The sequence below is a fragment of the Phodopus roborovskii genome, unplaced genomic scaffold (assembly GCF_943737965.1).
Source record: "Phodopus roborovskii unplaced genomic scaffold, PHOROB, whole genome shotgun sequence".
NCBI classification, from domain to species: Eukaryota; Metazoa; Chordata; class Mammalia; order Rodentia; family Cricetidae; genus Phodopus; species Phodopus roborovskii.
The window spans coordinates 48,808,620-48,834,839 of record NW_026126418.1 but is presented as its reverse complement, the minus strand read 5'-3'; the positions used below and the strand labels follow the sequence as shown (position 1 = coordinate 48,834,839).

Sequence of the window (26,220 nt, the reverse complement as noted above, 5' to 3'; positions counted from 1 at the left end):
CCACATTTCCTGGATGTTTTGTGTTAAGGATTTATTGGATTTATGATTTTCTTTGGTCGATGAATCTATTTCTTCTAGTTTGTCTTCTGTGCCTGAGATTCTCTCTTCCATCTCTTGAATTCTATTGGTTATGCTTGTGTCCGTCGTTGCCGATTTTTTCCCAGTTTTTCAATTTCCAGCATTCCTTCGGTTTGTGTTGCCTTTATTTTCTCAACTTCAGTTTTCAAGTCTTGAACTGTTTCCTTCACCTGGTTAATTGTTTTTTCTTGGCTTTCTGTACTTTCCTTAAGGAATTTGTTCATTTCTTCCACTTTTTTGTTTGTTTTTTTCCTCCATTTCTTTAAGGGATTTTCTCACATCTTCTTTGAGGGCCTCTATCATTTTTATGATGGTAATTTTTAAGTCGCACCCTTCTGCTTCCTCTGCTTTGTTGTTGTGTTCCATTCTAGTTGGTGTAGATTCCCTAGATTTTGGTGCTGCCATGTTCGTCTGTCTGTTGTTAGGTGTTGTCTTGTATTGCCTTCTTCCCATAGCTTCTTCCAGTAGGTGTTGGTGGTGGCTCCCCCCTCTCTCTATGGTACTTCCCCGATGGGCTTATGTGGGTCTGAGATTCAATATCTGTAGCTTTGTGTGGTCCAAGCTCTCTAGGGGGTTTCTCCGCAGACAGGGATCCAGGAATGGGGTCAAGGATGAGGATCCAGAAGAAGATGCCAGCAGGTACTCACAGTGGAACTCTGGCCAATAGCTCTGGCCAATAGCCGGCAGAAGAGGACGAGGGCTGAGCTTTAACTTGAGAAGGTTTTGCAGGGTAGTTGGATCTCACTGGAACCTGGTGCTCTCCAGCTGAGACCTCGTTCTTTGCCAGAGGTCAGGATTTGGGGGTCAAGGATCTTGCCTGCAGGAACTCCGAGTGGACCCGCAGAGGGAGGCAGATCTCTGGGAGGGGCCCAGGACTCCAGCAGAGGACTGGAGGCGTGGTCAGAGACCAAGGAGGTGGAAATTACAGGTGGTCCCGCGTGGATAGTCAGGTCTCCTTTGTTCAGAGTTGCTCTGAGAAGTCTCCGAAGTAGGGTGGACTGTTGGCTCCACCCTCTGTCCCAGTGCTCAACCAGAGCAGCAGGACAGTGGGGGGTGGGTAGGTCACAGTGTAGGGGGGGGGTAGGCTGGCAGTGGGGATGGGTGGGGGTATATTAGAGCTCCAAGGGTGCTCTAGATGGGAATTGGAGACAGGAGCAGCAGGATCAGGGGCCAACCCAGGGAGTTCAGGAGAGGGAGGGGGAAAAGATGTTGTAGGGGACAGGCAGCCCCGATTGGGCCCAGACTCACCTCAGGCCAATAGTCGGCGGAAGAGGACAAGGGCTGAGCTGGAACTTGAGAAGGTTTTGCAGGGTAGTGGGATCTCACTGGAAACTGGAGCTCTCCAGCTGAGACCTCGTTCTTTGGCAGAGGCCAGGATTTGGGGGTCCCTGAATAATGTTTTTTATAGGGAATGAGAGATTATTCTGGAAGTCCAAATAATGCTATAGTAGCACTTGTAATGTTGCTATAGTTTCTGTCACTCAACAACCTTGTTCACCATGAACTGTGAATTATTTCTTTTTTATTTTATTGTGCTGGATGGCACCCTCTACGTAATTTCTTCAGTTCCCAAGAACCATGAAACAGCTCATATTTGACAAGTTAATTTCTCTCAATCCATATTTTTAAAATACTTTATAATACATAACTTAATAAAAATCCCAAACATGCTTATCTCCTCATTCTATCAGAAGTACTTTTTTCTTCATATTAACCTTGATAGTTAAATTTTATATTGTTCATTTGCTCATTAGGCCAACATTCTAATTACCTTGCTGATTTGAGATGAACATAACTTGATATTTGGCTCTCAGGGCTACAAAAATGACCAGCCATGTTTGCTTCTTTATAGTCTACATTCTAGGTAAGAAAAGAGGCAATTTATGGATGCAGAGAACCTCTCTTAAAAATCTTCTCAAGATTTTCTTTTTAACTTAAACATTTGTGTGAGTGTCTATGTGGGGATTTGTGCATATACCACAAACGACTGTCATCCAACATGATTTCTGGGACTTTACATAATGGGTGAGGAAATACACTTTGGGTCTTCTTCAAGAGCAGTATAAGAATTAATGAAGTATCTCCCTAGCCTTTAGAAAACTCTCCTATGAGACATACTTTAGCTGGGATAAGAATGAGAAAGAGCTATCTCGTCTAATGGGAAAGAGTCATGACAGAATTACAAAGGTATAGATTAAGCATGTGAGGAGGCTTTGATGTGTAATGTGATTATAGAAAATACCAGGTTATTACTACAGGAAAAGAATTATATTATTGAATTAGAGAGACTGAAATTATTTTGTTTGCATTTTCGGTTCAAGGAGAAACCAAGGATTTTAGCAGTGAAGCAAAGTCAAATAATTAAAATTAAAAAAAAAAAAAACAAAACCCTTTCTAATATCGTAGAACAACATAATTTTTCAGAGAGCAATCATTGACAAGGCAAGTGAATAACAAGAGAATCAAACTTGCTAAAGGATGGTGACATTGATTGAAGAGATTTGTTGTCATAATTTTAATCACATTCCCCCAACATCATATATTGAAGGGCAGAATCCCCATATGACTGTACCTGGAGAATAGATCTATAATAATTGAACAGTTAGTTCAAAAGGAGGATCCTCAATCCAAAAGAATTTGGAGATTATAAGAGGAATAAATGACAACATAACTTTTCTTTATGAGTCTAGAGACAGAAAGTAAGTGACCATTTATTATCTAAGAAAATACTCTCATCAGAAAGTGATCATTCTAGTAGCATGATAGATGTCATAACTTCTTAGACATTAAAACTGAATTTCTGTTGTTGAAGACATTATCTAGCCAGAGTCTCATATTTTGTAGTAGCATCCTGAGTAATTGAATATCCTATAAATTAGTTTACAGACAATACCATCAATGGTTGATGATGGATTGAATGTGGTTTTTTTTTTTCAAAAAGATTAACAGTTATCAGATATGACAATGAACCAATTTTGCTTTATTTCTTAACTTGACCAGCCATAAGGGAGTTTTGTGGAACCATTTAATAACAGTTTATAAATTTCTGGAACAAAAAAGAGGAGAGTTGACTCAAAAATTCAACTAGCATATATGCTTATCTCCAAGCCAAGCAAAAGGATTGTTCAGTAAATATTTTGCTATATCCATATCCCATTGGTAAATTCTAGGTTGAAGAGTTGAAGTTATCAGCATTCAGAACACATGTATGGGACCAATTTTGAGCTCATGAAGAGAAATGGCAAATAGCATTTATATCATACTTTAAGAGAAGGGAAAACTGTGAAGTGGCACACAGGAAAGGCGATTATAAAAATTGAGTCTACTATATAACTAATCTAAATAATCATTTGTAGCTTCCACCACACAAATTTCCAGGAAGATACATAAATGAGTATCATTTCCCTATGAGTAGAAAAAAAATGAAAAAATATGTGGCATGTCTATAAAATATAGTTTTTGCTATTTTACAAAGGTGTAAATGAAATATGCTAGATGTGAATATAAATCAATTTACAATTTCTTGGGTATTTAAAATGCCTACTCTGAAGTTACAGTGTGTAATTTGTAAGGTGAAGTCATGATATCAAGAGAACAATCAGGCTTTTATACATATGGGGATGGTTGAAATTAGTTCCAAGTCCTGCCACAGTGAACCAAGATCTGTGACTGTGCGAGTCTATTATGTTAAATTCACAATACTTACATGTGACCTTTTTATACTTTTCTCTGTACTTCAAAACATCTGAGGAGTGTATATTTTAGAACAATGCAATGATTGCTATGTAATAGTTATTATTTTGTATATCTTTTGTTACAATATTTTTTTGTGTGTGTACATTTATGATACACATATGTTTGGATGGAAGAAGACAACTTACTATTATCAGCTCACTCCTTCCACCACTCAGCTTCTAAAACTTGATTCAGGTTGTTTGACTGTAGAGAGAGAACCATTTATCCATGAGCTATCTTACAGGCCCTATTGGTTATTTTTGGTAACAGAAAACCCTATGTATATTTAATAAAAATAACATTTCCCAGTATTTTAAATCCATTATTGATTGAATACACACATGCACAACTTACTGGCATGGGGCAACTATATACATTAATATCAAAGCCCAATATACTAGTAAAGAATTTGACTGTACAATCAAATTTTATGGAAATAAACACTTGTGAAAACTTTATGTAATACCTGCCTTCAACTACAAAGTAGATCGGAGAATATTAAGAAATCTGAGATATGTTTTCCAAGATTTCCTGTTTTCAAATATCTTTCCTTAAAAACATTTTCTTGAATAAGTGTTTACAATGTAACACTCTTAGTTCTTATTAAAATAATGTTTACAGTGTAAAAGTAAATCAAAATTCAGGGTCTCTAAAGAATGTCCTAGAAAAAACAGTTGGATATTTACACAGTTAGCAGAAGTAAAAGCATACTAGAATTTTAGTAAGAATAATGACACCCAACTCTATAACATTTAGGAATCAAATTGATAGCTGGGACTGCATAAGAATTTACACTCCAAAATGGAAAGAGAACATTGATGGCTTTTTCTTCAAATTAAAATTTGATTTTGACATTGCACATTTGTATCAATTCACCATGAGATTCACTAGTATCAGAATATGGGTACATCTTAGCTTCAAGATCCCATTGCTACAACTATAAAAAGAGATGGTCTTTATTTGTAAAAAGTGATTATAATAGCTCTAAATTCTATGTCTATATCATACTTTGCTGAAATGTGTAGCATCTCTAAAGTTTGTCCTAGGCTTTGATCGTGCTATGAATTCTCATTGTATAATTCCCATTGGCTCTTACACAGGATTGTTCTTCTCCCTAGATCTGGCAATGTGGAGGCTCTTTGGAGATTGTGACTTGCTCTCACGTAGGTCATGTTTTTCGAAAGGCAACTCCATATACATTTCCTGGTGGCACTGGACATGTCATTAACAAAAACAACAGAAGATTGGCAGAAGTTTGGATGGATGAATTTAAAGATTTCTTCTATATCATATCTCCAGGTATGCAGTACTGACACTTTCCTTCCTCTAAAAGGAAAGTAAAAACTTAAACATGGTGAATGCATGATTCATTGATATTATTACCTTAAGAGCTAAAACAAACAAAAAAATTACATGAGAAAGATTTTCAATACAGTAGTTTTAACCTAAAAAGAGGGAAAAAATATGTTAGACATTTTAAAAATCTTTTCCATCTATTTTTATTCTCGATTCAAGTAAATAATGAAGTTTTTACATATTCATATTCATTTTGATACATACCAGGAAAAATTTTAATTTGTATTTAAACAGGATGATTTAGTAAATAGTCAATAAATTTAAGTAAAGAAGTAATGAAAATTTACTAATCATAAATGTCTTCCCACTTTAGTTGCATAGATCTAATTGTATATAACTAAAATTAAATGGAGACTGAAAATGGGTGATGGGAATGGTTATTATCTTTTTAAAATTTCTCAGCATTCAAATATTACTTATGTGAAAGAATATTTTTCATAATAAGGAATTGTTCAATTCCAGGAAAGGTAGGAAATTGTGTGATTCTTAATGATTTCATTTTAATTTTCTATGATTGTTCTAGAAAAAGACTAAATATTGATGTGCTAAAATGAGAATGAAATAACAGGATAAGAGAAAAATTGAAGCATAATAAACAGCAATACAAGGCTAACCAGCCTTATAATTAATTAATTAACTAATTCTGCAAGTTAAATATAATGATTGCCTTCAAGGTGTCAAAATATAGACGTGAATATCAAAATAAAATTCAAAGTGCCCTGACTATATTAGCAAAACAATTTGAGTGTTCTCTCTTTGAGTTTTCTACATGGCTTCCAGGTACGCAACACCTTCTTATGTAGCCCTTAAGAACAAAAGGAGTTTTCACTTTCAGACACTTTTCTGCACTATAATCTAGTGCACAGCTTAAAAGTGCAGGTTGCATTCTAAAGGGAATGCACTAATTTCTGAAGCTGTATGTCATGGTAGTAACTGGATTTTTATAATAAAAAGTATGAAAAATAGAAAATTCAATGTTCCCTTCTTATGATCTAGAATTGAGTATCAGAAAGAAAAATGAAGGCATCTTTATGTGAATGTGCAATTAAAAGGACCTTTTCACACTTTTTTTCAAGTCCCTTCTATGTCAAGAAAAATGGTATTTCAAGGAACACTTCCAGAAATATTTCCTTTTATAGTAGAAATTCTGTCCAGATGTTCATAGAGTTCAACAAAACATAAAATCTGCAGGAAAGCAGTGACATTTATATAACCTTTCCATTTTATTTTGTTGGTATTTATTGAATGAAAATAATTACTTATAGACATTTAGTTACAATATAAATAAGGAACTAATGAAATAATGAACTGTATTATGGGGAATTACATGTAGGTTGTATTAACAATATGAGTGATTAGGGATCACTGGAACCACATACCATGATTAATTTTCAATGAAAATAATGGTTGGAAAGCAATACTAGGATATGCTAAAAGACCTTTCCTTTCTAGTCTCTGAAGGTTGACTGAAATGAACTGACAAGAGAAGGCATACAAATTCATTAATGTTCAAAGGGTTGAAAGTCACAAGGGATAATCACAGGATTCTAAGCTTTCCATAAGCTCATATAAATTGCAAACCTCAATACCCTTTTCCACAGAAAAGTGGGGGGTTGAAGACTAAGAACATTAAGTGACTTTTCAAGAAGTTCAATGGACTGGAACAACAAAGAACATATGTAAAAGTCTGTCACTAGCACATCCTTGCACATGCACACTCATACAGAATGTTGTTAATATCTGTGGATGGAAATCGATGACCTGTGTTCTATGAGAAAACTAGAAACTTGTTACTGTAGCCATCATGAATGCTGCTCTTGAGTATGAGTTAAATAGTGATAAATTCTGATAGATACTGCAGTTTAAAAGTCAAACTCACACAAGTATTCATTATTTTCTGAGTTTCTATATCCTTTGTTGATAGTGAATTTTAAAAAGGAAAATACAGGCTTTTACATGCATGAATAAAATTATATTATTCACTGCAATGACAAACAGATATATATGTATGCATCGACTGATGAAGTCATAGCCCACTATGGGAAGCACCATCCATAAGGTATGGGGGCTTGTGTAAGAGAGAAGAAAGCAAACAAGCAGGCCTGAATGCATTTATTTCTCTCATGAAGCGTGATTAGCTGTTTTGAGCTTCTGCCAATGTGACTTCTCTCCTGTGATGAAGTATAATCTAGAAGTATAAGCCACTTTTCTACCCTAAAGTATTTTCTAATCAGGGTATTTTGTTACAGCAGTGAAAATGAAATGAATATTGACACCATGGACAACAGATCATCAGTACCTACTGTTAGCAGCTACAGTGTTGTGTTAGCTTTAATTATCTCTGTCTAAAGTTTATTAGAGACTGATTTTCCTAGTATCTAGAAAATCTCCTCTAACTTCACAGAACATAAAAATAATCAGTGGGAAATTTGAAGAATTAACAAATAAAATGTTTATTTAGATGGGAGCCATCTTGTTTTGTTTACTGTTGAATTACCTATAGATGTTGGTTTATAACAAGGAATCACGTCCTAAGCTCTGTCCCTTCTTTATTATCCAGAACCTGGCTAAGCACCCATAGATAAAATAAAAGGTAAAGGCTCTCTTCATATGCCTGGAAAGAAAGGCCCACAGGTTTATGGGTGGCCAGTCTTTGCAACATTTACATAATTATAGAAGTACAGTGTAATTCAGTTCTTCTCACTTGGAATAACTCCATGATTAGAAAGACACAAAACAGCATAATACAATTTTCCTAAATATATAAAATAAATGTAGGTTTACACCTGTTGATTTCTATTTTTTCTTAATTCTGATTTGTTTGTTTGTTAGGAATCTGTGAAGACATACACATGAACATTATTTTTTGTCTGATTACTTTGCTGATTATTTTATGTCCTAATTGTATTGGTCCTCATCCTTTCACCGTGTGGCTACTTTGAAAGCATGGGTATGTTTCTAATTCTGTCTTTAACTGGAGTGTAAATGAGTAGCAAAGCCGCATGGCAGCGCTGTTAAGAATAGATTTCTAGTACTTGTTTAGTTTGCTTTCTGTCTGTCTTCTTAAGGATGCCAATACTCTGTCTAACATCATGGATTTTAAAGCCCATAGGCCCTTAAGGACTGAGGCAGTTTTTACTGTACTTGGAATGGTTCAGTTAGAACCAATCTGATTACCCTCGAAAACCCTTTTAAATGTAGTGATGCAAGTATAAGTCATTCTTCACAGAACGTGCCTTGTAAATGCAGGTATTCTTTTTCTTCCTGTTGGACTAGAGAAAAGATTTTAGGAACTTGCAAATTGAGTGTACTCACATATTTGAAGCAGTTGCTGTTCTATTAATATTGATTTCCATTCTTTGGGGAGGTGGATTTCAGGCTGGATGCTAGCAGGCTAGAGGCAGCTCTCTGGATATTACCTCAGGGCTCTCTTTTTCACAGTGGACAGTTTGTGATTTTGCTTTGAACAGAAAAAAAGGGGAAATTAAATAGGTAGAATCTAGAAACATATCTCTAAAGGATTTTAAGTTTAGGAAACAACATATATTATTCAGCAATGGCACAGTAATCTGATTTATATTGCAGGTAAGACAAGCTCTGAATCCTGGAAAATATCTTTAAAGGTAAACACACACACACACACACACACACACAAACACACACACACACACACACACACACACACACACACACACACACACACGGGGAGGGTGAGAAGGAGACAGAGAGAGATACTCAGCTTACCAGCTTAAGAAATGCAGAATACTTGAAAAGCATCACCAGTTCACTGTTAAATTTTCATACCTATATTCATTTTTAATTGTTAGGTCTACATATAGAAAATAAAAATAATTTTGGCATGGTGACAGTTTTTGTTGCTGAGATATAATAAATGATAGTCTTTTGTGTATAGAAACCATTTTCTTTGGGAATTCATGAAAATTCATTTTTATAACTACAGGTTTGACATATTCAGAAAAAATGTACAGCATGAAAATTTTAAAGTGTTAGAATATTCTTATTTTAGGTGTTTTTTCCCCACTTTTTTATTTATTTAATTTACTACTTTATATGTCGATCACAGTTCCATCTCCATCCCACTCTCCTTCCCTCCCTCACTTTTACCCTATCTCTGCCCCCTCACGTGCACTCTGACCACCCTAACCTCTTATCCCCACAACTCAATTCCATATGTAGGGCAGTGCCATCCAGGTGGGGTAATGTAGATCTGTCAGGTCATTTTAAGTAGGGACTAGGACTTCTATCCTGTCTCTAGGTTAAGGCAGTATTCCTCCATGGGGGATGGGTTCGTAAGGACTTTTGTGCACCAGGAATACATGCTGGTTCCACTGTCTGAGGTCCCTTAGACAGCTCAGTCCTTCTGGCTGAGATCCATATTCGGGGGGGGGGGGCTAAGTCAGTCCAATGCTGGATTCCCAGCTATCAGTCTGGGGGCCTGTTAGCTCCTTCTTGTTCAGGTAGGCAGTCTCTGTGTGTTTCTGCAACCCGGTTTTGTCCTCTCTGTCTGCATATGGATTCTAGTTCGACTCAGTGTTTGGTATGGGTATTTGCTTCTGTTTCCAACAGGTATTAGGTGAGGGCACCATGGATCAGTTAGTTGTTGATCTCACTATCCGGGAAGGGCATTTAGGGTAGCCTTTCCACGGATGCTCAAATTGTTAGTTGGTGGGAGGCTTGTAGGTCTCTAGATCTTTCTTTGGGTTCAATTTTCTCTTCAAACCCATACTGACTACCTATATTATGTTCTCTCTCTCTCACACACATTCTCTCTCTCTCTTTGTGTGTGTCCCTCTCTTTTTTCTTCTATTCCTCCCCTGACTCAATCCTCCTATCCTAGTCTCACGTGTTTTCCTCTCCACCCCCTCTCTCCTACTTCTCTCTCCATTCACTGCCCCCCCTACTTCCCCTGTGCTCTGGGGGACTCGTCCCTTCCCCCTTCTGTGAGGGACTTTATATGAATCTCTTAGAATACACCTTGTACCCTAGATCCTCTGGTGGTATGAATTATAGGCTAGTGATCCTTTGAGCTATATCTAACGTCCATATATGAGCGAGTACATTCCATATTCCTATTTTGTGACTAACTTACCTCTTTCAGGATGGTTTCTTCAATGGGAACCCACTTGCCTGCGAATTTCAAGATTACATTATTTTTTTCCTGTTGAGTAGTATTCCATTGTGTAGATGTGCCAAATCTTCTTTATCCATTCTTCAATTGAGGGGCATCTAGGTTGCTTGCAGGTTCTTGCTACTACAAATAATGCTGCTATGAACATAATTGAGCAGATGTCTTTGTCGCATGGATGTGGATCATTTGGGTATATGCCTAAGAGGGGTAATATGGGTCCTTTGGTAAAATGATTCCTATTTTCCTGAGGAACCACCATACTGTTCTCCAAAATGGCTGTATGAGTTTGCATGCCCACCAGCAGTGGAGGAGTGTTCCCATTTCTCCACATCCTCTCAAACATGAGTCATCATTGGTGTTTCTAATTTTAACCATTCTGGCAAGAATAAGATGGTATCTCAAGTTGTTTTGATTTGCATTTCCCTGATATCTAAGGATGTAGAGCACTTTATTAAGTGTCTTTTAGCCTTTTTGGTTTCCTCTATTGAGAATTCTTTCTTCAGTTTTGTACCCCATTTTTTAATAAGGTTATTTGGTGTTTTGTTGAATAGTTTCTTGAGTTCTTTGTATATTTTGGAGATCAGTCCTTTGTCGGTTATTGGACTAGTGAAAATATTTTCCCAGTCTGTGGGCTGCTGTTTGGTCTTGTCCACTGTGTTCTTTGCCTAACAGAAGCTTCTAAGTTTGAAGAGGTCCTATTTATTAAATGTTTTTCTCAGAGTCTGTGACCCTGTTTTTATGTTCAAGAAGCAGTCATCCATACCAATTTGTTCAAGGGTATCTCCTACTTTCCCTTCTAAGTGTTCAGTGTGGAAGGATTGATGTTGAGGTATTTGAACCATATGGAATTGAGTTCTGTGCATGGCGACAGACATGGGTCTATCTGCAGTCTTCTACACAACCTCATCCAATTGTGCCAGCACCATTTTTTGAAGATGCTGTCCCTGCCCCATTGTATTCTTTTAGCTGTTTTGTCGAAAAACAGGTGTACATAGGTGTGTTCATAGGTTAATAGGATATTCAATTCAATTCCATTGGTCTACCTGTCTATTTGTGCCAATACCAGGATATTTTCAGAACTATAGCACTGTAGTAGAGCTTAAAGTCAGGAATGGTGATGCCTCCTGAAATTCTATATTGTGCAGGGTTGTTATGGGTTTCCTGGGTCTTTTGTTTTTCCATATAAAGTTGATTATTATCTTTTCAAGGTCAGTGAAGAATTGAGGTGGGATTTTAATGGGGATTGCAATGAATCTTAGATTGCCATTTTTACTATGATTATCCTATCTATCCAAAAGCATAGGAGATCTTTCCATTTTCTGGTATCTTCTTTAATTTCTTTCTTTTGAGCAACAAAGTTCTTATCATATAGGTCTTTCACTTGTTTGGTAAGCTTTACCCCTAGATTCTTTATGTTGCTTGAGGCCATTGTAAAGGATGATGTTTCTCTGATTTCTTTCTCTGCCTCTTTGTCGTCTGAATAAAGTAGGGCTACTGATAATTTTGAGTTTATCTTGTATCCTGCTAGTTTGCTGAAGGTGTTTATCAGCTGTAGGAGTTCCCTAGTAGAGTTTATTGGGTCACTTATGTAAACTATCATATCATCTGCAAACAGAGAGAGTTTGATTTCTTCCTTTCCAACTTGGATCCCCTTGAACTCCTTTGATTGTCTTAGAGCTTTAGCTAGAAATTCAAGTAAAATATTGAAGAGATATGGAGATAGAAGCCAGCCAGCCTTGTCTTGTTCCTGATTTTTGGGGAATCGAATTAAGTTTTTCTCCATTCAGTTAGATGTTGGCAGTTGGTTTGCTGTATATTGCTCATATTATGTTTAGGTATGCTCCTGTTATCCCTGATCTCCCCAAAACCTTTATCATGAAAGGGTGTTGAATTTTGTTGAAGGCTTTTTCAGCATCTAGCGAGATGATCATATGGTTTTTCTTTTTCAGTTTCTTTATACAGTGGATCAAGTTGATAGATTTTTGTATGTAAAGCCATCCCTGCAATCCAGGGGTAAAGCCTACTTGGTCATGGTGGATGATTTCTCTCATGTATTCTTGAATTCGGTGTGCCAGTATTTTATTGAGTATTTTTGCATCGATGTTCATCAGGGATATTGGTCTGTAGTTTTCTTTCTTAGTTGTGTCTTTGTGAGGCTTGGGTACCAAGGTTATTGTGGCCTCGTGAAAAGAGTTTGGCAAAGAACCTTCTGTTTCTATTTTGTGGAACAATTTGAGGAGTATTGGTATTAGTTCTTCCTTGAATGTCTGGTAAAATTCTGCACTGAAAACATCTGGTCCTGGACTTTTTTTGGTTTAAAGGCTTTCGATGACTGCTTATATTTCATTGCGGGTCATATGTCTATTTAAGTTGTTTGTCTGTTCTTGATTTAATTTTGGTAAGTGATAGTTATCCAGAAACTTGTCAATTTCCTTTGAATTTTCAATTTTTGTGGAGTACAGTTTTCAAAGTATGACCTGAAAATTTTCTCGATTTCCTCTGTTTCCATTGTTATGTTACCCTTTTCGTTTCTGATTTTGTTAATTTGCATGTTCTCTCTCTACTTTTTCATTAGTTTCGATAAAGGTTTGTTTATCTTGTTGAGTTTCTCAAAAAATCGAATCTTTGTTACATTGATTTTTTTTTTTTTTTGTATTGTTTTCCTGGTTTCTATTTTGTTGATTTCAGCCCTCAAGTTGATTATTTCCAGGCGTCTACTCAACCAGGTTGAGTTTGCTTCATTTTGTTTTAAGGCTTTCAGTTGTGCTATTAATTCTCTTATGTGCAATGAACTTCCTTTGTAGCACTGCTTTCAAGGTGTCCCATAATTTCAGGTATGTTGTGTCCTCATTCTCACTGAATATTAGAAAGTCCTTAATTTCTTTCTTTATTTCTTCTTTGACCCAGGTGTGGTGCAATTGCACATTGTTCAGTTTCTGTGAGTTTGCAGGTTTTCTGTTATTTGTGTTGTTGTTGAATTCCAATTTTAAAGCATGGTGGTCTGTGAAGATCCAGGGGACTATTCCAATTCTCTTGTATCTGTTGAGGTTAGTTATGCCAGCTAGTATGTGGTCTATTTCAGAGAAGATTCCATGTGGAGCAGAGAAAAAGGTATATTCTATTGTGTTTGGTTTATATGTTCTATCAATGTGTATTAAACCCAGTTGAGAATTAACTTCTGTTTGTCTTTGGTTTCTTTGTTGAGTTTCTGATTGGCGTTCTTGTCTAGTGGTGAGAGTGGTGTGTTGAAGTCTTCCACTATTAGTGTGTGAGGTTTTATGTGAGGTTTGAGTTTTAGTAGCATTATTTGTACGAAATGTGTGCCTTTGTATTGGGGCATAGATGTTCAGAAATGAGACTTTGTGATGAAGGATTTTGCCTGCTATGTCTAGGAAATGACTGTCTTCATCTCTTTTGATGAATTTTGTTTTGAAGTCTAACTTGTGAGATATTAGGATAGCCACACCTGGTTGCTTCTTGGTTCCATTTGATTGGAAGATCTTTTCTCAACCCTTTACCCTGGGGTAATGTCTATCTTTGAAGCTTAGATGTGTTTCTTGTATGCAGCAGAAGGATGGATTCTTTCTTCATATCTATTCTGTTAGCCTGTGTCTTTTTATAGGTGAGTTAAGACCATTAATGTTGAGGGTGAGTAAGCACCATTGATTGTTGATCCTTTTTTTTTTTTTTTTTTGTTTTGTTTTGTTTTTGTTTTAGATTTGTTGTTGGCAGTGGTAATGTGAATATCATTGTCTTGTTTACCCTTTGTTTCTGATGTAGTTAGATTATCTGTTGCTTATGTCTTTGTGGACATAGTTAACTTCCTTGGGTTGGAGTTTTCCAAACAATACTTTCTGTAGATATGTATTGGGAAAATCTGGTTTTGTCATTAAATATCTTGCTTTCTCCATCTATAGTGATTGAGAGTTTTCCTGGGTATAGTAGCCTGAGCTAGCATCCATGGTCCTTTAGCACTTGTAGGACATCTCTCCAGGACTTTGTGGCCTTCAGTGTTTCCATGTAAAAGTGAGGTGTAGTTTTGATAGGTCTGCCTTTATATGTTACCTGTCCTTTTTCTTCGCTGCTCTTAATATTCTTTCTTTATTCTGTATGCTAGGTGTTTTGATTATTATATGTCGAGGGGTCTTTTTTCTTTGGTCCAGCCTATTTGGGGTTCGGTATGCTTCTTGTACTTTCATGGGCATGTCCTTCTTCAGATTTGGAAAGTTTTCCTCAATGATTTTGTTGAATATGTTTTCGGCACCTTTGAGCTGGGCTTCCACACCTTCCTCTGTGCCTATTATTCTTAGGTTTGGCCTTTTCACGGTGTTCCACATTTCCTGGATGTTTTGTATTAAGGATTTGTTGGATTTATGGTTTTCTTTGGTTGATGAATGTATTTCCTCCAGTTTATCTTCTGTGCCTGAGATCTTTCTTCCATCTCTTGAATCCTGTTTGTTATGCTTGCATCTGTAGTTCCTGATCTTTTGCCCAGGTTTTCTATTTCCAGCATTCCTTCAGTTTGTGTTGCCTTTATTTTCTCTATTTCTGTTTTCAAGTCTTGAACCATTTCCTTCACCTGCTTAATTGTTTTTTTTTTTTTTCTTACCTTTCTATACTTTCTTTACTTTCCTTAAGTAATGTGTTCATTTCTTCCACTTTTTTTGTTTGTTTCTTCTGCCATTTCTTTAAGCAATTTTCTCACATCTTCTTTAAGGGCTTCTATCATTTTTATGATGATAATTTTTAAGTTGTTCCCTTCTGCTTCATCTGCTTGTTGTTGTGTTATTGTTTAATTGGTGTAGATTCCCTAGATTTTGGTGGTGTCATGCTTGTCTTTCTGTTGTTAGGTGTTTTCTTGTATTGCTATCTTTTCATAGCTTCTTCCAGTAGGTGTTGTTAGGGTCTCTCTCTCTCTGTCTATGGTTCTTCCCCGGTGGGGTTAGGTGGGTTAGAGGTTCGATATCTGTAGCTCTGGGTTGTCCAAGCTTTCCAGTCATTCTCTCCATAGGCAGGGGCCTGGGCATGGGGGTCAGAGACCAGGCTCCAGTAGGAGACTGGTGATGGGGGTCAAAGATACTGAAGGCCGGGACTCTTCATGTTCCTTGTGCCTATAAGCAGATCTAGCCTGGGCCTGGTACTCTCCATCTGAGGCTTCATCAGCAGAGGCCCTGCTATGGGGGTCAATGATCCTGACTGCAGGAACTCAGAGTGGTCCTGCAGATATAGGTGGATCTCTGGGAGGGGTCAGGATTCCAGTAGAGAACCAGCCTGGGTGTCAGGGACCAAGCATGTGGAAATTACGGGTGGTTCTGCATGGATAAGCAGGTCTCCTGTGTTCAGAGCAACTCCCAGAAGTTCTGGAAGTTTTCTGGCCTGTTGGCTCCACCCTCTGTCCCAGTACTCAACCAGAGCAGTGGGACAGTGGGCAGGGTAAGGCACAGGGTAGGGGGAGTGCAGGCTCGTGGTGTGGGTGGGTGGGGGTATATCAGAGCTCCAAGAGTGCTCTCCATGGGGACAGGACACAGGAGTAGAGGAAACTGGGGCCAACGCAGGGAGTTCCCGGGGGTGGGTGTAGGGGAGAAGCTACCTGATATGTGCTCAGACTCACCTCTAGCCAAGGGCTGGCTAGAACTAGAATATTCTTTATTAGTTGGCTAACATGAATTTCTCAGTGAAGCCTATAGCACTTCTGAAAGGAAAGAAACTCTGGTAAAATTTGCCTTTTTATGATTTAGTAAATACTTTTTCACAGCAATAATTCTGATCTGTCACTGATTGTATGTGACTTGATGAGAAGAAAAAGATGAGCCATTTTATTGTGTTTTAGCATGACAGCACATATTTATTAATCGTTGTCGTATCATGAAAGCTAAATTTTGAAATCAGTATGAGAGCTGCATTCCATGTTGATGAATTTCATCAAAAGTGTTGCATTATTTAATTGTATGGGACACAGTTAGTTTTATTTTTATATAATGTGTTATGATCATATTCACCCCTCCCCCCACTCCTCCAACATCAATCCCCTTTACCTACTCACTCAACTTTATGTCCTCTTTTTGATTTTTCACATACTGATTTCAATTTGTGCTGCCTGTATATTCATGAATGTGTGATATTTCAGTGTGGCCTGGATAACTTACAAAGGCTTACATACTTAAATAAAACCAACTTCCCCTATTATATCAGCCAGTAATTACCAATAGCTCTTTGTTGAGTTATTGTACTTTATAGGCAATTCCCCTTTTATGCTGAGATTTGGGTTGGCTTGAGTTTACACAGGAAAATAGGAAATACACTTGACCTCATTGATATAGGAAAGGACTTTCTGACCAGGAACCATAATCTCACTGTTAAATCACTGATCCTCAGACTCTTACTATCTTTCCACCCACTCTTCTACATTTAGTGATTTTTTTTTTTGCTGTAACCATGTCTTGTTTTCTTATATTATTAAATCAAACTCCAAATTTTCCTTTCCTGGATTTTGAACATATGCATTTTTTCATAGTTGTCTCATTCTTTTTCTTGTATTATCCTCAATGAATCAACAACTTCTTCAATTATTTTTATTGCTGATATTTGTATTTCTTTTTTGAAGAAATCTTATGTAATTTTAAAAACTAATATTCTTGAATCATTTACTTTTAGGTAGTTTGTTATTTCATGAATTTGTAGATGTTTATATTTTGTAAATAATCATACATGTAATGAAATATATTGTTTTAAATATTCACATACACTAGAAGTGTTGAAAACTATCTTAGAGTAATTTGTATGTTGAAGTAAAGTGTTTCTATTTTAGAAGTCATTGTTTTATTTGTCATTATGTATATTAATTAGTGTGCCCCAAATCTTACATATTTTATCAACCTAAAAATATTCTCTATTAATGTCATAAAGATCATACTCCACTTTTGTTTCAGGATTCTGGCAGGTTTCCTTTGGGAGTGGGTGAAAGTAAGCATGACAGCAATGACACAGGTATTGGAAACAAGTTGAAACTAACTTAGCTTATTCCAGGAATGGGTAAGCTTCATATTATCCTCAACCCTGCCTCAGGGGAGGAGACCCACTGAGCAGGCATCTGCTGTGGTGATGTGGTGATGTTCGTAGGTCCACATCATCATGTCAATCCCAGTTCCCTGACCCTCCCCTCCTCTCCTACCCCCCCAACCAATGCTGTTCCCCTTTCTGATCCCCAGGGTGGGTGAGGCCTTCTGTGGGGAAAACTTCAAAGTATGTCATATTATTTGGAGCAGGGACTAGATCCTCTTCCATGTGTCTAGGCTGAGAGAGTATCCCTCTATGTGGAATGGGCTCCCAAAGTCCATTCTTATAATACAGATAAATACTGATCCACTACCAGAGGTCCCATAGATTACCCAGTCCTGCTAACTAACACCCACATTCAGGGGTCTGGGTTTGTCCTATGCTTAGTTTCCCAGCTATCAGGATGGGGTCCATGAGCTCCCCCTTTTTCATGTCAGCTGTTTCTGTTGTTTACTGCAGCCTGGTCTTGATCCTTTTGCCTATCACTCCTCCCTCTCTAAAACTGAATTCCAGGAGTTCAGTTCAGTGTTTAGCTGTGAGCATCTGCTTCTGCTTCCATCAGCTACTAGATGAAGTCTTTAGGATAGTGTATAAGGTAGTCATCTATCTCATTATCAGGGAAGGACATTTAAGGTAGCCTCTTCGCTATTGCTTAGGTTGTTAGATGGGGTCATCCTTGTAGACCTTGATTAATTCCCTAGTGCCATACTTCTCTTTAAACCTATAATGGCTCCCTCTATTATGGAATCTTTTTTCTTGTTCTCCTCTATTTGTTCCCTGACTCTTACTATTACCAAATCTAAGTAGTTTCCAAGTATTTCTCAAGGGAGTATTGCTTAAGTTCTATCACGTATTGATTCATAGAATAGTAACTACCTTCTAGAGTTCAGACAACAAAATTACCTACCTAATGAACAATTCTTATCCCAGTTGGATTTGAAGACGTCACGATTAATTTTCTCGTCTCCAAGACTTGTTGAACTAGTCAAGGTAGAAATTTAATAACTTTTGTGTTTGTGCAAATGATCCAAAGCCCTTTATAAAATGCATGATTTTTCTTTGTCCTTTTTTGATGAGGAAATCGCTGAGGGTTTTATTTTATGTAAGAAGATTAAATATGAATCAAATATGGCCACAGTACATAAAGAGAAGCTTTATCATAGCTATTTTCATCTTATCAGTTTTTCACAGTGTCCTCATTTTATTATTTAATTCTGTCACAACTAGAATTGTGCATCTTATGAGTTATATAATTAATTACTTTAAACTTTCCATTCTGATTCTTAACAGAATTTAGTGGACAGCAGTCACTTACATGAAGCTATTGGTATCCAGATGGGTTAGAACACAGACTTTTTGTTTCTAAGCTCTCAGGCTAATTCCTGGTAAATCACATCTGCTGGAATTCTTATGTTATATTCATTTTTTTTTTTTTTTTTGCTATTTAAAATAGAATATACGTTCAAATCTGGAATGACCTAGTTATATGAACTCATAGGAAAGTGAAAAAAAAAAAAAAACAAAAAAAACAAAACAAGACAAGTTAAAGTTGACTTTAAAAGACTAGGAATATCTTTACTTACTTTCATGGATTTAATAATAGAACATAGCTATGTTTCCCCCAATGTACTAAGCTGAGGTTATTACAGCCACATTCAAAAGCAAAAGAAAACAAACAAACAAAAAATGACATGCAATATTCATTTTCAAACTATACATATAAATTTTTAGTGATAGATTATGTTGGATCCTAGTAGTTTCTAGAATCTGAGAGTCATTCTCCATATATATTTACACAGATTATTTAAACATATATTTTCTTACATGCTGTATTAAAAGGCCATTTTTATCTTGATTCATCCTGTCCTTCTGCAGGAGATGCTATAGCCACAAAACCATATCCATTATTGAGCTTGCTTGTGAACTCTCAATGAAAAGTTGACTCAGGTTTGTTACAGAGGCTGGTAGTCAGAAATGGGTAAAGTCTTTTTGCCTCCAAGATACCTAGGATAGGACATACATGAAGGAATTTGTGCTTCCCATGATGGGTAAGCCTGGAAGGTTTCAGAAGACTACCTAAGACAGACACAGTCATCTGTAGTGTAGCAGAAGCACAGGTATTTTTGAATTATATTAAGAAGGGGGCATTTATAGGTGCCCATAAAGATGGCTGCACTCCATCTTGGAACAAAGGCAGATTCAATGCTGTCAGCAAGTCACAAGACCTAAAGGTCAAAGGTGTGGCTACAGAAGGATGTTATGGCCTTCTTAGTCTAAATAACAATAGACCTGAATCTGAGATGTGGCTACTCCTGACTGTCAAGGCTAAGGAAGGAGAAGCTTTATCTGAGGTACAACTACTCCTGACCTCAAGGCTAGGGGACAAGAATTTAGAGCTAAAGTGTGATTAATTAACCCTTGGAATGAGTGAGGAAGAAAAGTCTGTTTGTTCCATATACATGTTATTGTGTTCCATTTTTTAGTTAAGGTATATAAGAGTGGTGAAAATTAAACTCTTGGCATTTCAGTATTGACCGATCTGCCCTCCTGACCTTTTAAAAAAAAATGTGATATGTAAGTCTTCCATGGAAAAGAAAGTTGGACAGTAGATATAGCTGAAAAGGAAAAGACATATCAGTAACATGGGTTAAGATTTTTGCCAAGGGAAGAGAAAATGTTCTTTTTTTCTTTCTTTCTTATTGTTTGTTTGTTTTGCAAAGGTAGATGCCAGGTAACACATAGACCCACAGCATTACTTTATCAGCAGCAGAGTAATTATGCAATCATCAACCCTGAAGAGTTAATGGCCATTATGTTATTAACTGCTTGTGGGAAAATACTACCTTACCCCACAATTATTTATATAAATTTATTTGTTAATATAGTCAATAACGTAGGTACCAGTCTATGCAAATAAACCAAATTATGTCAGTTACATGAATCAAACAATTTAAGGCTAATTTATGTATATCATTTAATGTTATGCTATAAAAGAAGAAAATCTGTTGTCATTACTGAAAACTATCTTTCAGACATGCTCCCTCATCAGCCAGATTGGGTGGCACACATATATAACCTAGCATCTGAGTTAGGAATACAGTCTTGATTACATAGTGTGCTCAAGGGCAGTTTGAGATATAGAGTGGTTACATAGTGTGTTCAAGGCCAGTTTGAGATATAGAGTGAGAAATTACCTAACAGGAGGAAGAGGAAGAGCAATAAATGAAGATGAGGAATTGCCACTATTAATTTGTCTATCATGCCACCTTTCTATTTTTTAACATTTTACATAGTCTGTGAATTGTTGGTGTACTCTACTAATAAAGCATTAATAATTTTTAAAACTGATAAACTAAGGACATTTTATGACTTGTTAATTTAGAAAATTTTAGCACTAAGTATATTTAATACATATATGTTTTATTTAAAAATCATATTAAATTCAAGAAAACACAAGTCTCAAGTACCTTAATAATGTATCAATAAAAGAAAGTGAAGTCCAGATGAAATGTAACCATATATTAAAAGAATTTGACCAGGGCCATATAAACAAAGTAAAAAAAAAAGTAAAGATTTAATTTGGGAACAAAACTTGAGAGAACAAGATGTTTTATTAAAAGAAAACATTCATTGTATAGACGACTTTATGTATATGTAGAGATTCATAAAAAAACTATAAGAAGACATTGTTTACTGATAAATCTTCTAGAATTATAATGGATGTAGTTACAATTAAATGACCTTCCTGGTAGGAAACGTCAAGCCAGAGATAAGGTGATTACCTTATAGGGAGATCTAGTGAGAGATGAGTTAGAGGTTGAGTATGAACTCTTATCACAACTTCTGTTTCTGAAATCCTTTTATTATAGAAACATATGTCAATTATTATCAACATACTTACTCTGACAGTCATAGTACTAAAATGGAAAGGCAATAGACTTCCATTCAACATGATAAATTTTAATAAACTTCTCAACCATAGAAAAAGAGAAGTCCTGACTGTATGTCTGTGCTTGCTAGAAACAGCCTGAGTTTCCAAATGCTTCCTGGGGATAATAACAAATAACACTCACCCACCTTTACTAATAACAGAGTCGAGATATGAGCATTCCATTACATGATCATTTTCCTTATGAGACAGTCAGTAATCTGTCCATTGAAGTAAGTATTCTTAGTGAATAACCAGTGGGCTGATAAATATGACAGCCATTCTATGTGGAGGAGATGTTGTCTCTCTCAGGTAGAGGTTGTTCCACCTAATTCTCAGGAGAAAGTTGAATTACTTTAGACTTCTAGGTAATTGGTATATATGCAACTTATCTGTTTTAATGGCTTTCTTGGTACCTCTTTAAAAGACACTTTATCAAAATGTTGCCTAAAAGAGTTAACAAATAGTTTTTATCTTTTGGGAGTAAAAATTATATCATTGTCCGTTTGGATATATTTTCATGCATCTCCTTATTTATCTGTATAGTTAATATCCTGACTTTCAGAAAATAAAATCCATGTTGTCAATGGAATAGTAGTGATCTAAGTTTAAGATTTGTGACAACTTGAAATATCTTCAAACATCTCTATGAGAATTTCAATTTTTCAAATACTTTTTAAAATCTAGTGCATGTTACAAATCAATTTAATCGAGAGCAAAATTTGGAAAGAAGGGGCAATTGATGAACCAGTAACTTTACCCACTTAACAGCAAAATGTGGATGTTAAAAGATGATAGGAAATCATTAAAGTAACAGCCTGCAAAGAAAAAAATGGGTGCAGCTACTCAATGAGTCAGCTTATGTTTATACATGATCCTTTAGTCTCCTTCCTTCTTATCTGCCTCTGTCTGACTACCTTTTCCCATATATAAATATATTTATATATGTGTGTTCATATGTTACATCTTTCTTCTATCACTATTACTCTATAATATTATAAGCCCATTGAATAGCAAATTAAAATTCATCAAATGGTTATCATATCAGTAAAGTTCATAATGAAGACTAAATACAGCAATCTCTTCTTACCATCAATTTAAGTTCTGATGGGACAGACTGAAAAATGATAACTCAGTTAAAATAATGCATCTTTTTTAAATTATTAATATTTGAGATTAAATGTGAAAACCTTGGTTGATTATAGAAAATAAGAGAACCTGAGTTAACAGTACATAAAAATTTAAACAGACTTTTGGTAATGGAAGCTCTTGTTTCACTTTGAAAGCTTAGGGAAAATGAATACTGATGCATAATTAATACAAATAGCTATTTAAATCACTGTATAACACAATAGCGAATGTGGCTGAATTGACTGCCATTTTTATCAGTCGTAAATACTTAATGATTATTTTAAATGAAATTTTTTCTTGATGATAATTTGTCTTAGAAATATTAATTAAATGGATAATTATTTCCATATTAATGAAAATATTATACTGTAGATGGTACTTTCATATAATAGCATTCTTTGAGTCATTTTAAGTAGGGTTACTTTGTGATCTTTTTATATACCAATTTAAATTTGGTATATAAAATAATGAAAATGCATTTAATTTCCATTGTTAGTTTTGTACATGCATATAATATGTATTGATTATGCTCACTCTTAATTCTCTCCATAATTCTCAACCATTACTCATTCCCAATCTCATGTATCCCATGTTTATACTTTCTTTTTATTTCTTCCTTCCTTCCTCTCTCTCTCTCTTTCTCTCTTTCTTTCTTTTTTCCCTTTTTCTCTTTTTCTCTCTCTTCCTCCCTTTGTCCCTTCTTTTCTATTACTCTCAGTGAGTTCACTTAGTGCTGCCTATATTTGCATGGGTGCAGGGCCATCTACCAGAGAACAGGTAACCTTTCATTAGCTGAATTTAAAAAAAAAATTCACCATCCCTCCAACAGCTCCTGATTGTCAGTATCCTCTCATCTAAGGATGCAACTTCAGTATGCTCATCCCCAGTATGCTGGGATATTGTCTCGTTTATTCCTGTGCAGTTTTTAGAAATAGTGTCACAATTGCTGTGAGTTTATATGTGTATACTTTTGTTTTATCCATCTACAATCTGGCCCTTAGAATCTTGTAGCCCAGTCTTCCACTATGATTCCTGTGCTTTGAGAGGATTGACTGTGATCTAGTTATCCTATTTAGGTCTAAGCACTCTATGATCTCCTCTTACCTTGACCAGCTGTTGGTCTCTGTTAATCCCAATCTTCAGTCAAAGGAAGCATCTCTGGTGATGGCTAAGAGATGCACTGCTCTATCAGTGAGGGTAATTCATTAGGGGTCAATTAGAATAACAATATTTGCTCTCTCCAGAACCATTGATCTATCTTGTCTCATGTTCTTGTCCCATGTATGGGTTCCATCTTGTGAAGTGAGCCTTAAATCAATTCAGAAAGTGACTGGTTGCTCCTGTGATGTTCTTGCCACCATTGCACCTGTGGCATATCTTGCTAGCCTGGCCATTGTTGTACCTCAAAATGATAACTGTTGTGTAAAACTGATTGCTTTCCTCCTTTGACAGTGTGCACTGCTCCATCTTATGCTGTGAAAGCTAGTCAATAGGGATAAGGTTTCCAGTCCCATTCTAGCTTGAATTTGCCATATTCTCTGTCTCCTCTAAAAACAGTTTACTATTAATTTTTGTATGGTATTAAAGAGCAACTTGTTTAAGTTGTACAGTATTCACTAACCAACAGCTCAAAAAGAGGTAACCTATATCCAGAACTGGGATAACTAATAGTTTTCAGGAAGGGCATTTTACCACTCTTTCAATGGTAACTCCAGTTAAACTCTTTATATTTATGTTTTTATGTATTTGAGAAAGCTTCTCCAGTAATGAACTTACGATTTTTAACATCTTTATAGTTAGTGTTGATACACAATAATTCATCTTGTAACCTGCCTCCTCATCTACTTAATCCTCCACTATTCCCTATTCCATTTATAGAATATGCATTCATATCCCTACCATGAAGCCTCCCCCATTCTCAGTTTTTAATATTCAGAATATTTTTGGCATTGCTAAAGTTACATTCCTGTGATGTTATTGAAAAAAATTTACAAAATCATCATTTTTACTGATATATCATTATTATAGTATTATAATCATATTTTGATCAAAGACTTTTGTTGAAAGTTTATAATTCTATTTAAACTCTAAAACTATTTGCCCAAAAATAGTTTCTAATAATCTAAAGTATTCCTCCTAAACAGACATTGTATAATCTCAGTCCTACCAAATCAAGTCCCTTCCCATTGAAATACTGTTTCTTTTGATACTTTGTATAGCAGACATCTGTTCACTTGTCCCTGCCTTGTGCCTGCCATTAGTTTCCATGGCACCATGTCAACTCTTACATTTTGAAAACACATTTTACTCCCCTTTGTATTTATGACTGCCAAATAGTTGTACTCCTAATAAACATAGGAATATTTATGTGTTCTACCAAAAAATAAATAAAACCACATATGTTAGATGAAATATGATCAAGTAAATTATTTTTTAAAGATATTTTTTGTATCCAACTAAGCTATTGCTTATGTAAATACTATAGGTCAGTAACTAGAAATTTATATTTGTGAACATTGTTTGTTAATGTTAGATTTTTTCTCCTGCTAAAAAGACATAAAATTTCTGTGTATTTATACTCTCCAATCAATTATTGTTTGTCATAAAGGAAAACCTCAAGAGAAAATAGGAAACTGAAAAGCCAGTGCTTATGCTGATGGTTGATTGGCGACCAAGTGACACTTACTATGCATTCTGCTCTATATCCTTTAACATATTTTTCTAATTTTTATTCTCCATGTTTTGTTTATTTTAGTGAAATAAGCAAGAAAGGAAATTCAGGGAGTCCCTAGGCTATTCTGAAGGAATGCCAGCAAGTTGTGTTCATTTGTGTCAGTGTGCTCACACAAGTCTGTTTCCTCTATTGCTCTTGCCAAACAGTAGTAAGTGGGTGGCTGTGTGAGAAAAATACACAATGCATGAATTAGCATAAAATTTCTGTTTTATTTATAAGGACAACTCATGTTCCATGTCCTATCATCTCTCTGACACTGTAATGTTTTCAAAGGCTACTCCAGCTTTCACTAGACCTTGGCCAGATAGGCCAAAGATATTTTATCTGTCACTTTCAGATGATATCCTATCTTAGTATTGATAGTACTGATATCCTACAAACTATTGAATTTGACCATAAAGTCCATCCTAGATCATATTTCTAAGGACAGTAATAATGAAAGTATATTTTCTTATTAGAAACTTTGGTACAAAATATTACATGAAGCCAGGTGCTGGTGGTATATTCCTTTAAACATAACACTAGGGAGGCAGAGGAACATGGATTTCTGTGAGTTAGTGGTCATACTGATCTACAAAGCTAGTTCTAGGACAACCAGAGCCACACAAATAAATCCTATCCCCAAAAAACAAAAGGAAAAAAATTACATGAAATACTGACTTACTATTTTCTTCTCCTATGTTTAGTATTTTCTAGAGAAAAGAATCAAAATAGGTGTTAAAGCCAGTAAGTGTTGTTCCTTTGTTACAGTTAAAGAATAAAGCTAGAAAAGGGGGCGGGTGTCCTGTGTGGAGGGCCATGTGGGGGACCATAATGGGTTTCATAGCACGGAGGGTAACCAAGGTGGAGAGAATAACACATGAGGCAGAGAGAGCTTGAGAGAGAAGTTTATTAGAACAGGGGAGTGAGGGGGGAAGAAAAGAGACATAGAGACACCAGGAACAGGAGAGAGAGAGAGAGAGAGAGAGAGAGAGGGAAGAGAGGAGAGCAAGCACTAGAGATGATAGAGAAGTACTTGCTTAAAAGGAGCAAGCTTTCACATGTATCCTGAGT

General features: G+C 36.0%; 1 protein-coding gene across 2 annotated transcripts in view; it reads left to right on the top strand.

The window, feature by feature from the left end:
* Galnt13 (polypeptide N-acetylgalactosaminyltransferase 13) overlaps positions 1-26,220 on the top strand; it is a 553,792-nt gene that overhangs the window by 368,567 nt on the left and 159,005 nt on the right. For both annotated transcript variants that reach the window (XM_051184677.1, XM_051184676.1), the window contains exon 8: positions 4,932-5,112. In XM_051184677.1, coding sequence (XP_051040634.1) covers positions 4,932-5,112 — 181 coding nt within the window. The remainder of the gene's footprint in view (positions 1-4,931; positions 5,113-26,220) is intronic.